Source organism: Motacilla alba, chromosome 6 (genome assembly GCF_015832195.1).
Source record: "Motacilla alba alba isolate MOTALB_02 chromosome 6, Motacilla_alba_V1.0_pri, whole genome shotgun sequence".
Classification (NCBI taxonomy): Eukaryota; Metazoa; Chordata; class Aves; order Passeriformes; family Motacillidae; genus Motacilla; species Motacilla alba.
In genome coordinates, this window is record NC_052021.1 from 4,478,606 (window position 1) to 4,497,749 (window position 19,144).

General features: G+C 45.8%; 1 protein-coding gene across 2 annotated transcripts in view; it reads left to right on the forward strand.

The window, feature by feature from the left end:
* PRKG1 (protein kinase cGMP-dependent 1) overlaps positions 1–19,144 on the forward strand; it is a 372,025-nt gene that overhangs the window by 217,774 nt on the left and 135,107 nt on the right. For both annotated transcript variants that reach the window (XM_038141718.1, XM_038141717.1), the window contains exon 4: positions 16,344–16,449. In XM_038141718.1, coding sequence (XP_037997646.1) covers positions 16,344–16,449 — 106 coding nt within the window. The remainder of the gene's footprint in view (positions 1–16,343; positions 16,450–19,144) is intronic.

Below are 19,144 nucleotides of genomic sequence, written 5' to 3' on the forward strand. Positions count from 1 at the left end.
TAGATTAAAATCCTTCTGTTTTAGCTGGGAATTGTGGTTATTTTCACTTGTAGGAGCATTTCCAGCAGGAAAAATGGTGTTGGGTAAGCTGGAGATCTTCTTAATCCAGGAAGGATTGGGATCATCAGGGTTGAGGCTGAGCATCCTCCACCTCTGCTGACTCCGGAAGGCTTCAAGAGGTGTTGGAACACAGGGTTGTACCCATGGAGTGACTGTTTTTCCCAGAGTTATCCTGGGGATTTACTTGCCATGGTATCATTCACAGAATTCACAGAATCACTGGGTTGGAAGAGACCTTCAAGATCATCGAGTCCAACCCAGCCCCAACACCTCAACTAAACCCTGGCACCCAGTGCCACATCCAGTCTGGTTTTAAACACATCCAGGGATGGTGACTCCACCACCTCCCTGGGCAGAATATTCCAGAAATTTATCACCCTTTCTGTGAAAAACTTTTTTCCTTATATCCAGCCTATATTTCCCTTGGTGCAGCGTGAGACTGTGTGCTCTGGTTCTGCAGAAAGAGCCCAACCCCATCTGAGCACAGCCACCCTTCAGGGAGCTGTAGAGAGTGATGAGGTCACCCCTGAGTCTCCTTTTCTCCAGGCTGAGCACCCCCAGCTCCCTCAGTGCTTCCTCACAGGGTTTGTGTTCCCAGCCCCTCTCCAGCCTCGTTGCCTCCTCTGGACGCGCTCCAGCGTCTCAAGGTCCTTCCCAAACGGAGGGGCCAGAGCTGGACACAGCACTCAGGTGTGGCCTCAGCAGGGCCAGGTACAGGGGAAGGGTGACCTCCCTGCTCCTGCTTTCTGCATCATGGAATGGTTTGGGCTGGAAGGAACCTTAAAATTCATCCAGTTTCACCCCCTGCCATGGGGGCCAACAGGAGAGCTGGAGAGGGAGTGGGACAAGGGATAGAGGGACAGGACACAGGGAATGGCTTCCCACTGCCAGAGGGCAGGGCTGGATGGGATATTGGGAAGGAATTGTTCCCTGGGAGGGTGGGCAGGCTCTGGAATGGATTCCCAGAGCAGCTGGGGCTGCCCCTGCATCCCTGGCAGTGCCCAAGGCCAGGGCATGGAGCAGCCTGGGCTAGTGGAAGGTGTCCCTGCCCATGGCAGGGGGTGGGATAAGACAGGTTTAAAATCCCTTCCAATCCAAACCTTTCTGGGATCTTGGGTTCAGTGAGCTGGGCCTGTGCTCTGCCTTGAAATCAGAACAGCCAGGCGAAGTTCCGAGGCAGGGAATGAGTACCTGGGATATCTGTATGCTAATAACGAGGAATAAACAATCTGTTGGGAGGCTGAGTATGTAATCAACGTTTATGGCTTAATTACACCACAGAGCTCACTGGGATAATTTGCATTCCTGGGAAATTGATAGAGAAGGATGCAGCTTTTTGAGGAGAGCCGAGGAAGGGCTGACATGTGAATTACAGAGGTTTTCCAGATGTGGCAGTGTGTGATATTTACATAATAATCACAGAATCCCAGAAGGGTTTGGGCTGGAAATGCCTTGTGGGGCTCAGGTACCACCCAGCCACTGAGGGATTCCTGTGGGAGAACCTCCCAGGGGATATTTTGGGTTAAGTGTTTTAGGGATTTGGGATTTCAGGTTACACCTGACAGAATTTGAGATTAATCCAAACCCAGACTCCTGGCACATGTAAGAAATTTAAGACCTTGGAGTGATTTTTGATTGATTCCCAGATTTGGTCATTGGATGCTGCACTGGCAAAAAAAAAAAAAAAAAGTGACATGGCCTCAAATCTATATCCTGAGTATTTTTAATGAGATTTGCACATTTGGCTGAATTCAAAAGTGCTCAGGAACAACCAGTTCAGCTGCTGACAACTATGGGGGGATTTGTACAAATGGAGCTTTTCCTTTAGGTGATGGACTTTATCCTTTTAGGTGTTGTCCCACTTGGAGCATCTTCATCACCCCCAGCCCTCATAGCTGCTTTTTAAATTCATTTTTTTTGTATTTAAAATATAGATTGGAATATAGCTGTGGATGCCCCTGGATCCCTGGAAGTGCCCATGGCCAGGTTGGACTCTGGGGTTGGAGCAGCCTGGGACAGTGGAAGGTGTCCCTGCACATGGGAGGGGTGGCACTGGATGGGCTTTAGGGCCCCTTCCCACCCAAACCATTCCATGATGCTGGTAATGGAGATTGTGGTGATATTTTATGGGCAGAAGAAGACAGAGATTTTGGATAATAATTTTGGATAACTTGTAGCCATGCCATAGCACATCTCCAGAAAGTTGTGTTTCTGAGCTGCTCAGAAATGTCCAAAACCCACAAGTATTTCATGTCTTTTACCCTTCTCTTGCATTTCAAACTTGGAGAGGATCCAAGGAAAATCTGTATCCTGATGTAGGTGTCCAAACTCTGATCCATGTCCCCTGTTTATGTAGCCTGGTTCCAGGAATGCAGGGTAGGGAATAAATTTGGGATTAAATGTTGAAGGTAGGAAGGAGGTTGGTGATTTCAAAAGGCTCTGTCCTGCACCCAGTGCAGAAATGTTTCCTAATGCAGCTTTGTCAGGGAATAGGAAGAAAAAGCAAATCCCAGCTGGTTTTTTTAAGGATTTGCTGTTGCCTTTTCCAAGCCCATCAGAAGGAGGTTGTAGCTCCCTTGGAGCTTCCAAAAGACCTGGACCAGACCCCTTCCCCAGAGCCAGATGTCCCTAATCCTCCTCCCTTGCCTTGTTCCGTGCTCCTTTGTGCTCTCCTTCAACCTCCTGGCCAAGAGGCTCCATGTGGGATTGGATAGAGGGACCACAGCAGGATTTTCTCCTTGGTTCACCTTTCCCAATCCCTTTGTCTTTTTGGCCATGCTGAACACAGAGCTGGTGACTGAGGGGTTGTTGTGTGGTAACTTCTGCCCAGCCACAACACCCTTGTCTGTGTGGGCAAGAATTTTAATTTGGAGCTTCCTCAGCTCAGCTCTTCCCTCATGCATCATTTTCCACCCCTCAGCACCAAATCCCCTTGGATTTGTGGGTTCTGTAGTGTCCAGCAGCTCCTCTTCAGCTTTTACCTTTACATCATCACCCAGTTTGATCCCCTTTCCCCCACCTTCACCTTCCCCTTCTTTTCCAGAGCACGTTGGACAGCAGGAATCCCCCTGTACATCCCAGGATTCTTGGGTTTTTTGTGTCTTTAACCCTCCTGAGTTTCCCTAAGGGCCTTTATGAAGAGACCACGTGAAAATGCCCCTGAAATGCTCAGGGAAGCAATTCCAGCCCTTCCCCAGGCTGAATTTGGGGAACCAAGGGCCTCATTTCCTACTCCTACACTCAGCAAGAGGAGCAGCGACCCCTTTGATATATTCATACCTAATTTTTACTGATTTGTGTGATTCCAGACATCAGGCCAGGCAGTGGGAAATTCTCTTGAAGCCTCTGGGAGTCGTTTTCCCAGCATTTCCCACCTCTATTTTTGCCTTATTCTGCACAGTGAGGAGCATGTGCTGAAATAATCCTGTGAGAAGCCCTGAGTTCAGGTGTATCAAAGCCAGCACAATTCCATGTAGGCCATCCCTTACCCCAGGTATTCTCTGGAAGTGCTTCCTGCCCCTCTTTGGTTCCTTTTTCTCCTGGCTGGAAGCAGAATGGTCTGTTCAGGGGGGTCTGTTCCTGATCCTCACTTCCCCTCCTTCGCAGCCTTGTTTCAAATCCTGACATCCCAGACTCTGCAAAAACCTTTTCTCTTGGAAAAGATTTTACTCTCCACCTTCTGCCTGATGCTCCTCAGAAATCTCTGTTGGGTCCCTCACCATGGGTTTATCCCTGTTTTTCCCTCACCAGGTACAAACAGCATTTTAAAGGATTGTCTTTCTCCTTCTCACACTGTTCTGCAGCTTAGTTATTGCTCCATTTCATGTCACTTTGGGGATATCTGGTTTATATTTTCTCCCAAATTCTCAGGGGTGCAACGACATGCTTTTAATGCCACCACTAATTTTTATTTTCCCTTTTCTCTGCTCTATTTCCTTTCAAGTTTCCTCATTTCTCTCTTAATTTGTTTTATATTTAAGGCTGACCATGAGGTGGAAGTTGGGAGTTTTCATTTTCATGGGGAGTAAAAATAAATAAATTGGAGTATTTTCAGCAGAAAAGCAGATCAGAAGCAGTTCTTTGGGGAGTTGTTATTTGGGATCAGGGCTGCTTTAAGCATGAGACAGTTTGGGGTAAAAAGGATCCAGCTGAGGTCACTCAGTGATTCTGACTTGGCAATTTCCCACATGCCCTGTCTTGTGGCACAGAGTCCTTTTCCGTGAATTTTGCTGAGAATTTTCAGCTTAAAATAAAACCTTGTAACTTATATATATATATATCTTAATTTATGGATTTTCCAGCACTTGTGCCTGCCCTTGGTTCTGGTTCCACTCCCCATCTTTGTGTGATAGATTTAAATGCAGCTTCCTTTAAATGCCAGTTCATTATTGCTGTTTTTCCTGTCTTTTTAAGGCAACAGAGTTTTCAAACCCCTCATTCCTCTGCAATATTTAGTTCTGAATATATTTTTCCACTCTGGTGAGCTGTCCTTGTTCTTTGTTGTAGAAATCTGCAAGACAAAATCTTACTTTCTTTATGGAAGAGAAAGTGAGGAGAAACTACAATTCAAGCTCCAAATTAAAAGCAACTCCCAGACCTCAGTAAATGAACTGGAGCTGCCTTCAACTCTGTGCCATTAAAACTCGATTAAAATCAGCCTGTTCCACTGGAATTCCCACCAGAATTTCTACAGAGGATCCATGTTTAATAAACCTTCCAGCTCCTCTCTGATGAACACAAACCCCAGAGTTTTAAAGCTGAAAAAATGAACATTAAGGATTAAATTCTAACTGGTCAAAATCACCAAGGCCCAATAGGCACCCGCATTATCTTAACAGATGCATGGGAAGGAATAACTGTGGAAAACCAGCTGGTTTTGGGATTGTTGCTGCTGCTCTGCCTGTGGCTCAGCTCAGTCTGATTTCATCCTTCATGTGAGAGGTTTGCAGAGAGCAAATTAACCCTCAATAAAGGCCTCATTCAGTTGTGGATTGTTTTTGTGGATAATAATTATAATATAACAATATAATTATAATAAAATATATAATAATATAGATAATATATTGCAAAAATAATATATAATAGTAATAACAATAATTAGAGATAATAATATAAAAGAATTATTATAATTATTATACATAATGATATATAATAATATAGAATTCATTATATTACTATTATTATTCTTATTTACTAACAATTTTAGGATATGATCCACAGGCCAACAAATGTATGGAATTCCAGGGAGCTGCAAGCAATAAATAAAGCTGCTAGAATCTGCTCCATAGTTCTCTTTATATATTTTTATATCTATATATTCATTTCTGTGTAGCTTTGGAGCTTGTTCAGCACATCCTGTGTTGTCATATATGCATATATTTAACAGGAATTTTATACTATCCTTTCTTTCTTACAAAAGTTTCATACCTATTCGGTGTTTTCTGGTGAGCAGCTCCTCCGAGCACACCCTTCCTCTCTCACCAGGTAACCAACTGACTCCAGTTCCCTTCCTGCTTCAGGTCCTGTTCTCATAACACACAAAACCACTCTTTTATAGCTCCTTTTGTCCTTATTAGTTACAGCTGTGGCCTGTTGAAGTTAGGCCTTCTCCTCGTTTTTGATTATTGGCCCAGCTGCAGCTCTTTAGGGGTAATACTACTTTCTAGACCATCTCTATTCTATCCCCCCACATCCCGTGTCTCACAGAGTCAGAATCTTGAGGCATAAGTACTTCACCATCCCCTGAATCAGGAGCAATAAGGGCTTGAAACGTGGCCCTTGGGAGAGGTTAAATGTGCAATGGGAGGCAGAATTTAGTGTTAGTGCAGACACCACACGGGGAGGATTTCAGGGTGCAGGGAGGATGAAATTCCTGCTTCCACAAGGGTTGGGGGCTGCTGGATCTGGTTGCTGAAGCACCTGAAGGTGTGATGTCCCCTCTTTGTTTAAAAAGAACTCCAAACTCCTGGTTTTAGGGGAGAAATTAAGCCCAGGGTCACCGAGGCTGGAAAATCCCTGCCAGCCCATGGAGTCCCAGCTGTGCCCAGTGCCCACCTTGTCCCCAGCCCAGAGCACTGAGTGCCACCTCCAGCCCTTCCTGGGACACCTCCAGGCAGGGGGACTCCACCACTGCCCTGGGGAGCCTCTTCCAATGTTTAACCATCCTTTCCATGCAGAAACTCCTGCTGCTGGCCAAGCTGAGCCTGCCCTGGCGCAGCTTCAGGCCCTTTCCCCTTGTGCTGTCCCTGTTCCCTGGCAGCACAGCCCGACCCCCCCTGGCTGTCCCCTCCTGGCAGGGAGTTGTGCAGAGCCACAAGGTCCCCCCTGAGCCTCCTTTTCTCCAGGCTGAGCCCCTTCCCCAGCTCCCTCAGCCCCTCCTGGGGCTCCAGCCCCTTCCCCAGCTCCGTTCCCTTCCCTGGCCACGCTCCAGCCCCTCCAGGGCTCTCCTGAAGTGCTCCCTGGGGTTGCTCTGGCTCTGTGCCTGCAGAGGCTGAACTGCTCGGATTGCTGCAAAGGAGCTGGAAATGCCTTCCCGGTGGATCAAGGGAGCAGATTCTCCTCAGTGTCCATGGTCTCCCTCTGCCACCTCCCATCCTGAAATGGGGGCACACACAGAACCATCACTGCCGTGTGCTGAAGTTCAGGGACAAGGCCAGGTTGGACTCTGGGGCTTGGAGCAGCCTGGGACAGTGGGAGGTGTCCCTGCCCATGGCAGGGGTGGCACTGGGTGGGCTTTAAGGTCCCCTTCAATTCAAAATATCCTGAGATTCTGGGATCCCATCTGCTACCTGCATACCTCTGCCTGTCCCAGATTTACCTCAGTTTCTCTTGGTTTATCTAATTTTCCATCAAGCTATCCTGAGGTTCATCTCAGCCTGGTTTCCCTGTGAGGGCCACCTCTCCTTTTCCTGCTCCTTCCAACCTTCTCAACTCCAATCAACCAAATCCAGCTTTAATCCATATTTTATATCTCCACACTTGTTAGTTCAGTCTTTCATGTCTGTTTTCCCCCAACAGCTGAGCTCACTGCTGGCTCTCAAAAAATAAGAGCTCCTGAACAGCAGCATTGGCACGCAATTTTCTCTGAAATCCATGAGCAAATTTTCCAGGGAAGGCAGATTTAGTGTGTTTTAACCACATTCACTGCTCTCTTTGGGATGCAGCAGCAAGTGTTGTGTGCATTATGGAAACTGGCTGCTGGCTGGGGACTGCAGACATTTCAAAATAATTAATAAATGTTATTAGAGGAAGGTAAAAAGCTCCTCAATATTCCATTTTCAACATGATTCCTGAGCATTCCAGCTGAGACACCAACTACCACAGTCAGTGTTCAGTTAACAGTGTTTCCACCTGAGTCAGAACCCTCTGGAATGATGGAATGATGCTTCTGCATATCAGGAAGGGATTTTTATTTGACATATGTATTAATCAAGAGCCAGAGGAGCGTTATGGCCCTGAACAGCTCCTGTAAATGCATGGGGAATATTTTAATTCCAGCAGTCCCTCGCAGCGTTTATCGAAACCCCACAAGTTTCCCTGATGGAACACACGGTGTTATTTCTGTTGGAACTATGGATTTAATGGTTTGGAAAAGCGGCTCCTCATGAATGCCATTAACCACTCTGCCAGCCAGGGAAATCCAGCCTCACCTGCGCTGCTGATGGGGTGGTTTGAGGAGCAACCTCTGGGGGCTCAGGGCTAGGAGGGCAGAGTTTTTCCCAAAGTTAATGTGTGACCTCTGAGGGAAGAATTGGGGACCCCTCTTCCAGGTGGGATCTGCATGTCTGAGTGGGAAGGGACCCACAGGGATCATCCAGCCCAGCTCCTGGCCCTGCCCAGACACCCCCACAATCCCACCCTGTGTCTGGGAGCGTTGTCCAAGTGCTCCTGGAGCTCTGGCAGCCTCGGTGGGGCTTTTGGATGTGGTGTGGAAATAAAGGTGGGAACCTCCCTGTGCTGCCGTGGCACAGGGAGTGACCCTACCCTGGCATTTGGAGGAAATTCATCTCCCAGAGGAAACAAATCAGGCAAAAAGAGGAATTTCCAATTCTTTCTGTGCACCCTGGGGCTGTTTTCCCAGCTCTGGGAGTATTGCGTGGCCAAAACCCTCTGCAACAAATGTTGCCCTAATTTCTTTATATGCCCCTTTCCCTCTGCAGAGAAATTCCTGATTTTTTTTCCTCTTTTTCCCTATAAACAGCTGGATTTCAGCTGGATTCCAGCAAGCTGTGTGCCTGCCAGTGGCTCTGTTTAGTGGTTTGGTGATGGATCTGGGTTCTTGGTTGGACTCGATGGTCCTTGAGGTCTTCTCCAACCTTAGTGATGGCTGATTTTAGATTTTAGGTTTTATTTAGATTATGATTTTAGGATTGCATCTGCCTCCCAGCTGGGGTTGGAGCAGCAAACGGGTGTTGATGGGAGTGCCTTCCTTGTCCCCCACCCTCCATGTGTTGCTTTGCCACAGGAAGGGTTTTGCCACCCTGGTTTGGTTTTGGTGGAGAAACAGCTCCCAGAGCTCCCACCACGTGTGATCCCAGTGCTGCTGGATCCAGACCCACTCCTGCCACCCTACAAAGTTCTCCCATGTTGACTTCCGGAGCAGACACCCCAGAAAGGCTCTGAAGTGACAGGAGTGCCACCCTGGGGTGTCTGAGCAGTTCCCTCCTGTGATATTTTAGAATCGCCCTTTTCCCTTTCCCTGCTCCTCAGGACCTGCTGCTGCTGCTCTTTGTGCAGCCTGTGGTGGTCCACAGCTCTCCAAGTGCAGGGGCAAGGAAAATCCCAGGGATCAGCTCATTTCAGGAAGAGATAGGTGCAGAGTTTGGAATAAAAAGCCAGTGTGGGCTAAAACACAACTGGAGGTCAAATCTGACACGATATTGGGGCTGCACAAGAGCAGAATTGAATTAGAATTGGAGAGTCCATCAGGTTGGAAAAGATCTCTAGCTGGAAGTGTCCAAGGACAGGGCTTGGAGCAACCTGGGATAGTAGAAGGTGTCCCTGACCATGGCAGGTTTGGACTGGATGGGATTTAAGGTCCTTCCAACCCAAACCAGCCTGGGAATCTGTGATAGTCCTGTTATCCCAGATCTCCTGTGGGGATGGGATCTCCTTGGATTTGGGATTTGTTTGGTAGAGGAAGTCCCCAAAAACCCCAGCTTTTCCCCAGGGTATGCCAAACCCTGGGCAGTGGATTAATGCAGCCCCTGCTCTGCCCCACCTTTGTGCTATTTAAGCACAGCAAAACCTTTAGGACAGACCTTTACAAGCCAGGAATAACAGCCCAGGGATTTTAGAGGACGGGACGGGTTTCCATCCAGTGTGGAAAACAGGGAGTGTTCAGGAGAGAAAAATCTGAGCATGGGTTATTTAATCATTGTGTAGGAAATGCTGCTCTTGGGAAATAAAGTGTTGAAACACAAGGAATTACTGCAAAGTTCATTTAGCTAAGTACCTCTTTTTAATCACGCTGAGAGAAGCTTTTGTGTCATTGGGGTTTCGAGCTGCTTCATGTTCCTGGTGTGCTGCCAAGCCCCCCTTTAACTGCTCCGTGTTTCTCAAAATACTGGGATTGCAGCTCAAAGCTGGAAGTTTAGCTTTGTTTGCAGATGGCAGCAATGGAGCAGTTCTGTTTGGTGTTCAATTGCAGGTTGATGGGCAGCATTTTGCAGGAAATGTGCAGCTGAGTGTGGGGCAAGGAGACAAAATCTTCACTCCTGCTGCTGTTCTTGGACAAGTTATGCTGGTTGAAGTTCATTCCAGGCTGGTTTGGGTTGGGAGCTCAAATCCCATCCAGTGCCACCACCCCTGCCATGGGCAGGGACACCTTCCACTGTCCCAGGCTGCTCCAAGCCCCAGAGAGTGCCCTGGCCTTGGGCACTGCCAGGGATGCAGGGGCAGCCCCAGCTGCTCTGGGCACCCTGTGCCAGGGCCTGCCCACCATGCCAGGGAAGGATTTCTCCCTCATATCTCATCTAAATCTGTTTGAATGAGTAGATCTTAGAAACTTGAGTGAGTTTTGATTTAAATGGAGAGAAGGTCTGATTTATACAACAACTTCTCAGGCTTGGAGAGAAAATAGAAGGTCAAGAACATGCCATGGCTTTCCAGTGAGATTATTTTCCTTGCAGCCTCTGAAGGGTGTGTGGTTTTTTCCCTCTATCCCTTTTCCTCTATGTCTTTTTTCCTGGTAAAACCAAATCCCAGGTGGAAAAGGAGAGCCCCAGCCCTGGAGCCTCTTGGATAAGGGACAAGAAATTGTCCCTGGGATGTACAAGTATCTCAGTGTTGTGATTATTTCCATTTTCTTCCTGTCATCTCCGTGGAGGGGATTGTGCGCTTCAGCTTCACCAGCCTTACCATCCCAGAATAATTCATTCCACTGCTTTATTTTATATTATTTAGTCCAACACTCCTTCATTTCTCTGTGTCCTTTTGCTCAGCAGAATCATTCTGCTCCTAACATCCCGTGAAAAGAGATCTTTCACGTTGCTTTACTCCCAGACAGCTGCAGTTTGGCTTTCCCTTTCTATTTTAGCATTTTAAGGACCATCACTTCAGAGCACATTTTAATTTTGTCCCATCCAAACCCCAAGGGAGCAGCTTGAAGCTCCAGCAGCAAAATAAATTCATGCAGTTGAACTAGGGAAAAAAAAAAAAAAAAGCTACAAAGCAGCTCTAAAAGCAGAAGTGACACCTTCCCTTTGGAAACTCTGGAGCTGAGTGCCCAGGATGCTGCTCCAGGGGTTGCTGCACTGGAGGGGAGGATCCCTGCAGAATGAGGGGCACCCTGGGGGTCCCCTTAGCTCCTGCAGCAAAGTCCCCTTGCTGGGAGCTGTAGGGATGTTGGGATTAGCACTGGGATGTTTGGGACTGCTTATGGAGGGAAAACAAACTGCACTTTTTAGTTGCCTTTTTAGTGCTGTTCTTCCTGTTGTCTTTTTAATAGTCCCCCACATCAACTTCTCCATTCATCAACACCTTCCCTTCCAACCCCGGGCTGTGTTAAGATCCCTTCTTTAATTGGCAATATTAATTTTCCTTGGGATTGGAGCTCCTGTAGGCAAGGAGCTAGAACTGATTTGTGATCTCTTTTACATGTGAATTTATTGCTTTCTTCTTTCCCCTTTCCTGGCATGCCAGTGAGCCAATTTGTCCCAGGCTGAATCTCCACCTTTCAGGAGAGATTTGTTTTGTTTTCCCCTTTTCCTTCCCCAAATAACTGGAGACATTTTCCTTCACCCCATGTCACAGTCAGTGAACTAAATGAGTTCTTTAATTTGAGACTTCTGACCTGCCTGAGATCTGTTTTGGCTTTCCATTAATCTCCCCTCACACACATCACTCTCCATCACACTCCAAATAGGATTTGGGAGTATTTCTTTTGGCCTCCAGCTGGTTCTTCCTAAATTATTTCGGCTTTCAGTGTGCAGGACTGAAGAAAATTTCTGAAGTAGTTTGGGAGCTTGTACAAGGGTTAATTAAAAACCTGGGCAAACCTCTGTGTTGTAAGACTGTGAGAAGAGCAGAGCTGGGAGGAATAAGAGGTGACAGGGAAAGGTTATGTAAAATAACAGCTTGCAAAGAGCAAATCAGGATGAGTAATTAGCAGGGGTTGTAGTACAAGTGGTTTGAAATTCCAAGGAAAAATACCTGAAGTAATTGAACACTTCCTTAATTAATCCCTGCCAGCGCTTCTCATTAAGGCTGAGGAGTTTGGAGGCTGCAGGAGAGGATGGAGAGATTTCAGGGAGACAGCAAAGATTGGGAATGATGTTAGAGAAAAACAAACACCAGGGAAACATCAGGGGCCTTCAGTTGATCACATCACCCAGGGTGAGGTTATTCCTGAATAATTCATTGGGAGTTTTCTGGGACATGTTGGGACAGGAGGTTGGATTACTCCAAGAGAAATCCTAGGATCCTACACAGCACCTGCTCCAGCTGATTGAGCGTAGCCCTGGCTGATGGATGTTGTCAGATCTGTTTAATACTGTTCAATTCAATAGTTTCAGGTGCCTTTTTAACATTCAATTTATATTTATATGTAATACTCCAGGTGGTTTTGTTCAAGAGCAGGGTTTGGTAATAACAATTTCCCTCCGCTTCTTTCCTTGGTCTTCTCTGATCTTCTCCAGGCAGGTGGTGTTCCTAAGCAAACCTTACACACTTCCTTGGAATTTTGGGCTTCCTGGAGCTGACTGGAGTGAAAGCAGAGCTCTCTGGAGCTCCCACATCCTTCCTTTCCTTTCCTCCTCTCAAAAGCTGCATTTATCATTTGTCACCTCTGAGACCAGGGATTGAACAGCAGCCCAAGCGTTCCAGGCATGGGACCTTGGACACTTCCTGGAATCCAGGGGCAGCCTCAGCTTCTCTGGGAAATCCATTCCAGGGCCTGCCCACCCTCCCAGGGAGCAATTCCTTCCCAAAATCCCATCTAACCCCACCCCCTGGCAGTGGGAGGTTTTCTGTCTCTGCATTTATCCTCGGCCAAATTAAAATGACTCCTTCCCTACTGCCAAAACCTCCCTGGGGAATAATGGAAAAGGGAAAAATGGGATATCAGGATGGAGTCCTCCTTCTCCCAGTGCTGTTGTTAGAAACTTGGGACAGAAACATCTGGGAATAAAGGAATTTATTCCTGCTCCAGCCCATGGATGCATCCTCTCCATCACTCCATGCTGTATTCTGGAGTCTGCTGGAGCCTCCCTCGTGATTCCCAGAGTGTTTGGTGGGATAAAGCAATTCCATGTGCTCCTCCTGTTCAGTTAAATGTGCTTTTGTCATCATTCCATACCTGAAACAGGAGGGACACGAAACAGCTGGAAATGGCCGTGCTTTCCTAATTTCCACAATATTCCCTGCAAAACCCAACCCGGGTGGGAGGAGGGTTAAATAGGAGTGGAAATTTGATGTTCTGTCTGCCAGAAAAAGCCCTGAGGACAAAAAGTTGTGGCTGTTTCTTTGCCTGAGGGCAGATAAACAAACAATTCTGGGGATAAAATAGCCCAAAAGCCAAAGTGAGCTGATGAATTCCAGCTTGGGGTGCAAAGGAATAATAATTTTCAAGTCTGGTGATGCTGCCAGCAGCACTTGGGCTGAGGATGATTCACTGGTGATCCTTGAAAAAAACTTGGGAAGGCTTCAATGAGCACATAAAAAACTTGGGAAGATGCTTAAAGAATGCAGGGCCATGTGAATATTGCATTTCATTTGGGAAATAATGCCCCTGCTGGCTGCTCTGATTTTAAGGATTTTTTAATATTCAGGACTTCCCCACCTATCTAACATAAAATATATCAGATTAAATAACACCAACAGTATTTAGGTGGCTCCTCTGTAAATATTTAACTTAAAACTCTGCATTTCCCCCCTTATTTCACTGCCTTTGCACGTGAGGAAGGGAAGAAGGAGCTGATGATCTTCAGCCACTGGAGAGAAGAAATGAAGCAAAGCAGCCCGAACTTGGTTCTTTGGCAGGATGGAAATGTTGAAAATAAAGAGAATTAAGGCCTGGAGAGGTTCAAGAATGAATGATCCCTGTTATTTAGAGATTTAGGGCTGTTTAGCCTGGAGAAGGGATGGCACTGGACATGGGTGAACCAGCTGGGACATTATCCCAGGCTTTGGGCTGGACTCTGCCTCCCTCAGTTCACCCCTTTCAACTGGGATATATTTATATATTTTCATGTGTTCCCAGGTAAATAAATAGGAAGAAAAGTTTGGAAATAGTTCTTTTTGGAAAAGAAGTCTGAAATTGTTTATTGAGTTTTTTTAATTTGCATTAATCAGGCATGTTGATGGAGAGAGGGGTTTGATTCGTTTACTGAAATCATTGATTTAGATAATTTCAGTCAGCTTCAATCAGAAATTAGGGCTTAACCATGGCAAGCATTTCAATTTAAACTTTAATGATAACATCTCCACCCTCATCCAGTTCTGACCCAGAAAATCCTGATACTTTACCTCAGCTCTTCCCTGTTTCTCCAGCAGCATTTCCTTTGTCTTCAGCCCTTGAGCCACAGCAGAAATCTGTCAGAAATCATAATTCCCATCAACCTGTTGCTTCAATGGGCAGTTCAAATATTCTGCAGTGCCCAATCCCCTCACCTGGAGAGCTCCTACAACTGCAGCCCTATAGAAATCACAGGTTTGGGCATCCCTGCCCAAACTCCTGGGGGTTTTAGGATGAACAGTGATTTTGTTGAGTGCTGTTCCAAAGATCAAACAGAGCCCCAGCTATGGCATTTTGCTGGGGAAAAAAAAAAAGTGTAAAAGAGGCAATAAACCTAAATTGTAGCATCACAGCTCTGATTGCAGGATGATGTTTCAGATTATTGAGAAAGGAAACTCCTGTTGCAGACACATCTGCTTCCATCATTTTGTTTCTCATTTTCCTTTCTGGCTGTGCCTCCTGCAGTCAGGGAAGGGGATATTGTATATTTTACTTCCAGCATCCAGCACAGGCCCTGTGGAAAGGGATGGGCCAGGAAATTTCTGTCTGTGTCTGTTCTAATGCCCAGTGATGTTGAATTTGTGGGACACATCCCAAAGATATATTTTTTATCTCAGAGCACTCCTAAATAAACAACTTTGAAGTCTTTAAGAGCATCAAATCCCACAGAATTCCTCCTGTTTCTTCAGCCCTGACAGGGGGGTCCAGCACTACAGGAGATGCTGCTCATGCTGATTATAAGGGTCCTGCTGACATTTAAATCTCTACCCTGATTAGCCTTTAGAAAAGCAGCTGTTTGTCATTAAGGCAGGAGAAATGAGACTATAAGGTGTGATTAGTGGTTTAATTAATATAGAAGTGCCTTGTCTGCACTTCAGCAACTTCCTGGGCTGCGTGGACCTTGTGGGGGGCTGGTATGTGAATTTATTAAAATATGTAGGATATAACATATAGAGGGTGTGTGTACATATTTATATAAAATATGAATATTATATATATCCTGTATAGGTTATCCTAAATATATAGGATTTTATTAAAATATATAGGATATAATAATGTGTTATGGCTGTAAAATGAGAGAGTAGCACCTCTCTACAATTCCTGACAGGGGATGTTGGGCTGTGCTGCCAGGGAACAGGGACAGGACAAGGGGAAAGGGCCTCAAGCTGGGGCCAGGGCAGGCTCAGCTTGGCCAGCAGCAGGAATTTCTGCATGGAAAGGGTGCTCAGGCCTTGGTAGGGGCTGCCCAGGGAGCTTTGCAGTGCTCATGCCTGGATGTGTCTCTGATTATAAAACTAAAAATGCTTCTCCAAGAGAAGTTTGTCTTGAAAACTAGAAGAGGCTTTAAGGGCTGTTCTGCATTGTAATTCAAGAGGAAATCTTTGAGTTTGCACTTTGAAGGTTTTCCATCTTGCAAATGCAGTTAGGGATAAAAACTCGTTAAGGAGGAGGTTTGGGAACTGAAGGACCAGCAAATCAAAACCCATTCATTTCATGGATTTTATCAGTGAGAGTATTTGTAAATATTTTGCTGAAAGTCTCTTTGCTTCGTGCTGTTTCCCGCAGTCAAATGGGGGTGTGGGGATGGAATTTATTGCATTTATTGTGTGAAAAAAAAAAGAAATTAATACGAGTGTAGAGGTCTTGGGAATAGTTTTAATCAAACAGTTTCTCTAAGGGAAAGCCCTGTTATAAACTGTATATACTCAAGCATTTATGGTTAATGAATGCAAATGTCTAAGCCACAGCTGAGGTGAAAACTGGACCTTTCAGAGTTCTGCTCTCTGCGCACTGGTTTTTCCTTTTTTTACCATGGTATTTGCCTCTGAAGAATAGGATGTGATGTTTGGTGAGTGACTCAGAAGTCTTGGAATTCAGCAGGAACCCAAAACGTAAAGTTGGAAAAGAATGGCTCAAAACCTCTCCAGCTGGGAGGTGTTTCATTATCAGCGTGTAACAGGGCTTGGGTCTGGAAATTTTCTTGGAATCAGGACGAAACCTCCATGGATTTTGCTGGATAATGTACTAAAAGTGTCCCAAAAATCGCTCAGGTTGTGATGAAGTGACCCCAAATCCTTGCTCACCTTTGGCCTTCCTGGATTTCTCCTCCTCTCACAGCTGCTTTCAGGCCATCTTTCCAAAACCCCACATCCACCTCCTACACCAGGATCTTCCCAATCCTCTCAGTGCATGCTTTCATGTCCCGCAGCTGAATTTCCTGGTTTCCAGTGCTCCCCATTCCCAATGACATCGTTTTCCTCTGCAGTTCACAACAGGAATTTGGACATTTTTTGCTAATCACATTTTCCCCTTGTCTTGTTTTTTCCAGCTCTCGTAAATGTGAAACTTTGGGCTATTGATCGGCAATGTTTTCAAACAATAATGATGAGGACTGGCCTCATCAAGCATACTGAGTATATGGAATTTTTGAAAAGGTATGGCACTTGTTTATTTATCCAAAAATCCCATGAAACTGCCGTCCTCCTCTCTTGCCTTTTTCTTTTTTTTTTTTTTTTTTGTGAGTGCAGTATTTGATTTGTTTCCTTCTCATCTCTTTTGGTTTTAATGATTATTATTATGATGATGATGATTTTTATTTGCTGTTTGCCCATCCTTCTGAGAGGAGGGGGAGCTTTGCTGTGGGGGATTTTCATTCCTGTTGTGAGTTATTCATTGGCAAAGAGTCCCAGAGCTGAGGGGTGAGAGACAAGCTTTCATGTGAGTCATTTGGCGTGTGTCAGAAAAGACACTTTTTTACAAAAAAACACCCTTTCAAGGGAAAAATCTGGGGTTTAAACTGGTTCAATCCATTGGGGGTGTGTTCTTGTGCTTCTGGGGAGTTTTTATGAAAGCAGAACTTTAGGTTGCTGTAGAATGCAGGTTGGATGAGTAACATAAACATAAAGACAGAAAAACAAATTTTTCACTCATTCAGTTTGATTTTCCCAAAGGTTCCTTCAGATATTCAAGCTGGAGAGGATCAATAATGAATAATCCTGGTTATTTGGAGAGCAGAGGGTGTTCACCTAGAGAGGAGAAGGCTCCAGGGAGAGCTCAGAGCCTAAAGGGGCTCCAAGACAGCTGGGGAGGGACTGGGGACAAGGGATGGAGGGACAGGACACAGGGAATGGCTTCAGAGTGACAGAGGGCAGGGATGGATGGGATATTGGGAATTGTTCCCTGGCAGGGTGGGCAGGCCCTGGCACAGGGTGCCCAGAGCAGCTGTGGCTGCCCCTGGATCCCTGGCAGTGCCCAAGGCCAGGCTGGAACAGCCCATGACAGGGAGGGGAAGAATTTCAGGTTCTTTCCAATCCAAACTATCCCATGATTCTGTGAAAAATTACCATATTTTTACATGTATTTTTTACATATATTTTTACAGGGGGTGGCACTGGATGGGCTTTGAGGTCCCTTCCCACCCAAACCATTCCATGATTTCATGCAATCCAGTGCCACAGTGTAAGGAACAGATTGTGTTTCATGTCACCAAAATGATCCCAAAGGGAAGGAGATGTCAGGAATTGCAGGGAGGGGGAGGCCCAGGCCACTGCGAGGCTTTCAGCCATCCCAGTGCTACTCAGACTTTACTAAGCTGTTACTACACCAGGCTTGTCACAGTTAGTACTGGAGGAGAAAGGGACTCGGGGAGATAATAATAATAACAAAACCAATATTATTAATAATAAATGTTAATAATGCCACTATTAATAAAATATTAGTTTATAGAAGTAGATATTATTTTAAAATGTATATTACATACTGTGTGTAATAGAAAAATATATAAAATATAATAAATTCAATATAAAATATAATAAATTTTATATAATATATATTATATAAAATATAATATCTGTGTGATTCATAGGATCTTTTAGGTTGGAAAAACCCTCTAAGATCATTGAGTCCAGCCATTCCCCCAGCACTGCCAACTGACCACGTCCCCAGGTGCCACATCCACATGGCTTTAAATCCCTTCAGTGATGGGGACTCCACCACCCCCATGGCAGCCGTGCCAGTGCCTGACCACCCTTTCCAGGAGGAATTTTCCCCAGTATCCCATCTAAACCTCCCCTGGGCCAGCCTGAGGCTGTTCCTCTTGCCCTTGTTCCCTGGGAGCAGGGGGTGAGCACAGTGATCTCCAGAGGAACCAGGAAGGTGATCCCAGGGGATTGATGCTCTGGGGTGGGGGTGGCTGTAGCACAGCTCAGCCAGGGACAGGGAATTCATGCAAGCTGGGATTTGATCTGGGAGCAGAGTCCTGCCCAAGTCACTCCTTGGCTGATCCCAGCCTCTCCTCGTGGGCTCGTATTCCACTGGGCTCATTTCAGGCAGGGATGGAAGTACTCCTGGGAAAAGAATGAAACTTGGTGAGGTGAGGGATTCCCTGGAGAGGGAGAGGAGCTCCATGGGGATGTCCCACAGCTGGAAAAGCATGGCTGAGCTTTTTCCAGCTGTCTCTGCTGATGATTATTAACAAACCACCTCAGGAGCAGAAACAGAACCTGCTGCTGTGTTTTAGAGGTTTAAAACCCATCCATTCCAGCATTAAAAAGCTTTTCAACAAACCTGGGAATGGGTGTGGGATCAGCTCTGGGGTGGGAGCTGCTGGAGCAGGCCCCATGCTCACATTAAGCTTTGAAGCTCTGAGCTTTAATAGAGATTTTCCAGAAGACTGTCACAATCAATTTGGATTCAGGTCCTGCAGAGCCTGCCCAGCTTTAATTTTAAAGCAGATAATGTGAGGAGGAAACCAAGGAGTGTTTCCTCACTCCGTGGCTGTGCTGCTTGAACACAACCTGTGGCTCATTAGAAAGGCCTGAGGCAAGCAAATAAATATTTATTTTATAAAATCTCACAGTTCCAATTTAGGAAGAGTATTTCTTCCATTTGGAGCACCTGTAAGAAGATCCTTAAAAAATGTTACTTCCCATTGGGTGTTCCACTTGGGCTCTGGGCATCTTTAGCTGTCTCAGGCTCAGTTTCAATCCCATATAGAACATGAAATGCTCATTTTTAGATCCCATTTTCTACATTAAATGCTCATTTTAAAATTCCATTTGCTACATTAAATGCTCATTTTTAAAGATGCTTTCCCTCAAAATGTTTCTAATGAAAACCAGGATAAATCCT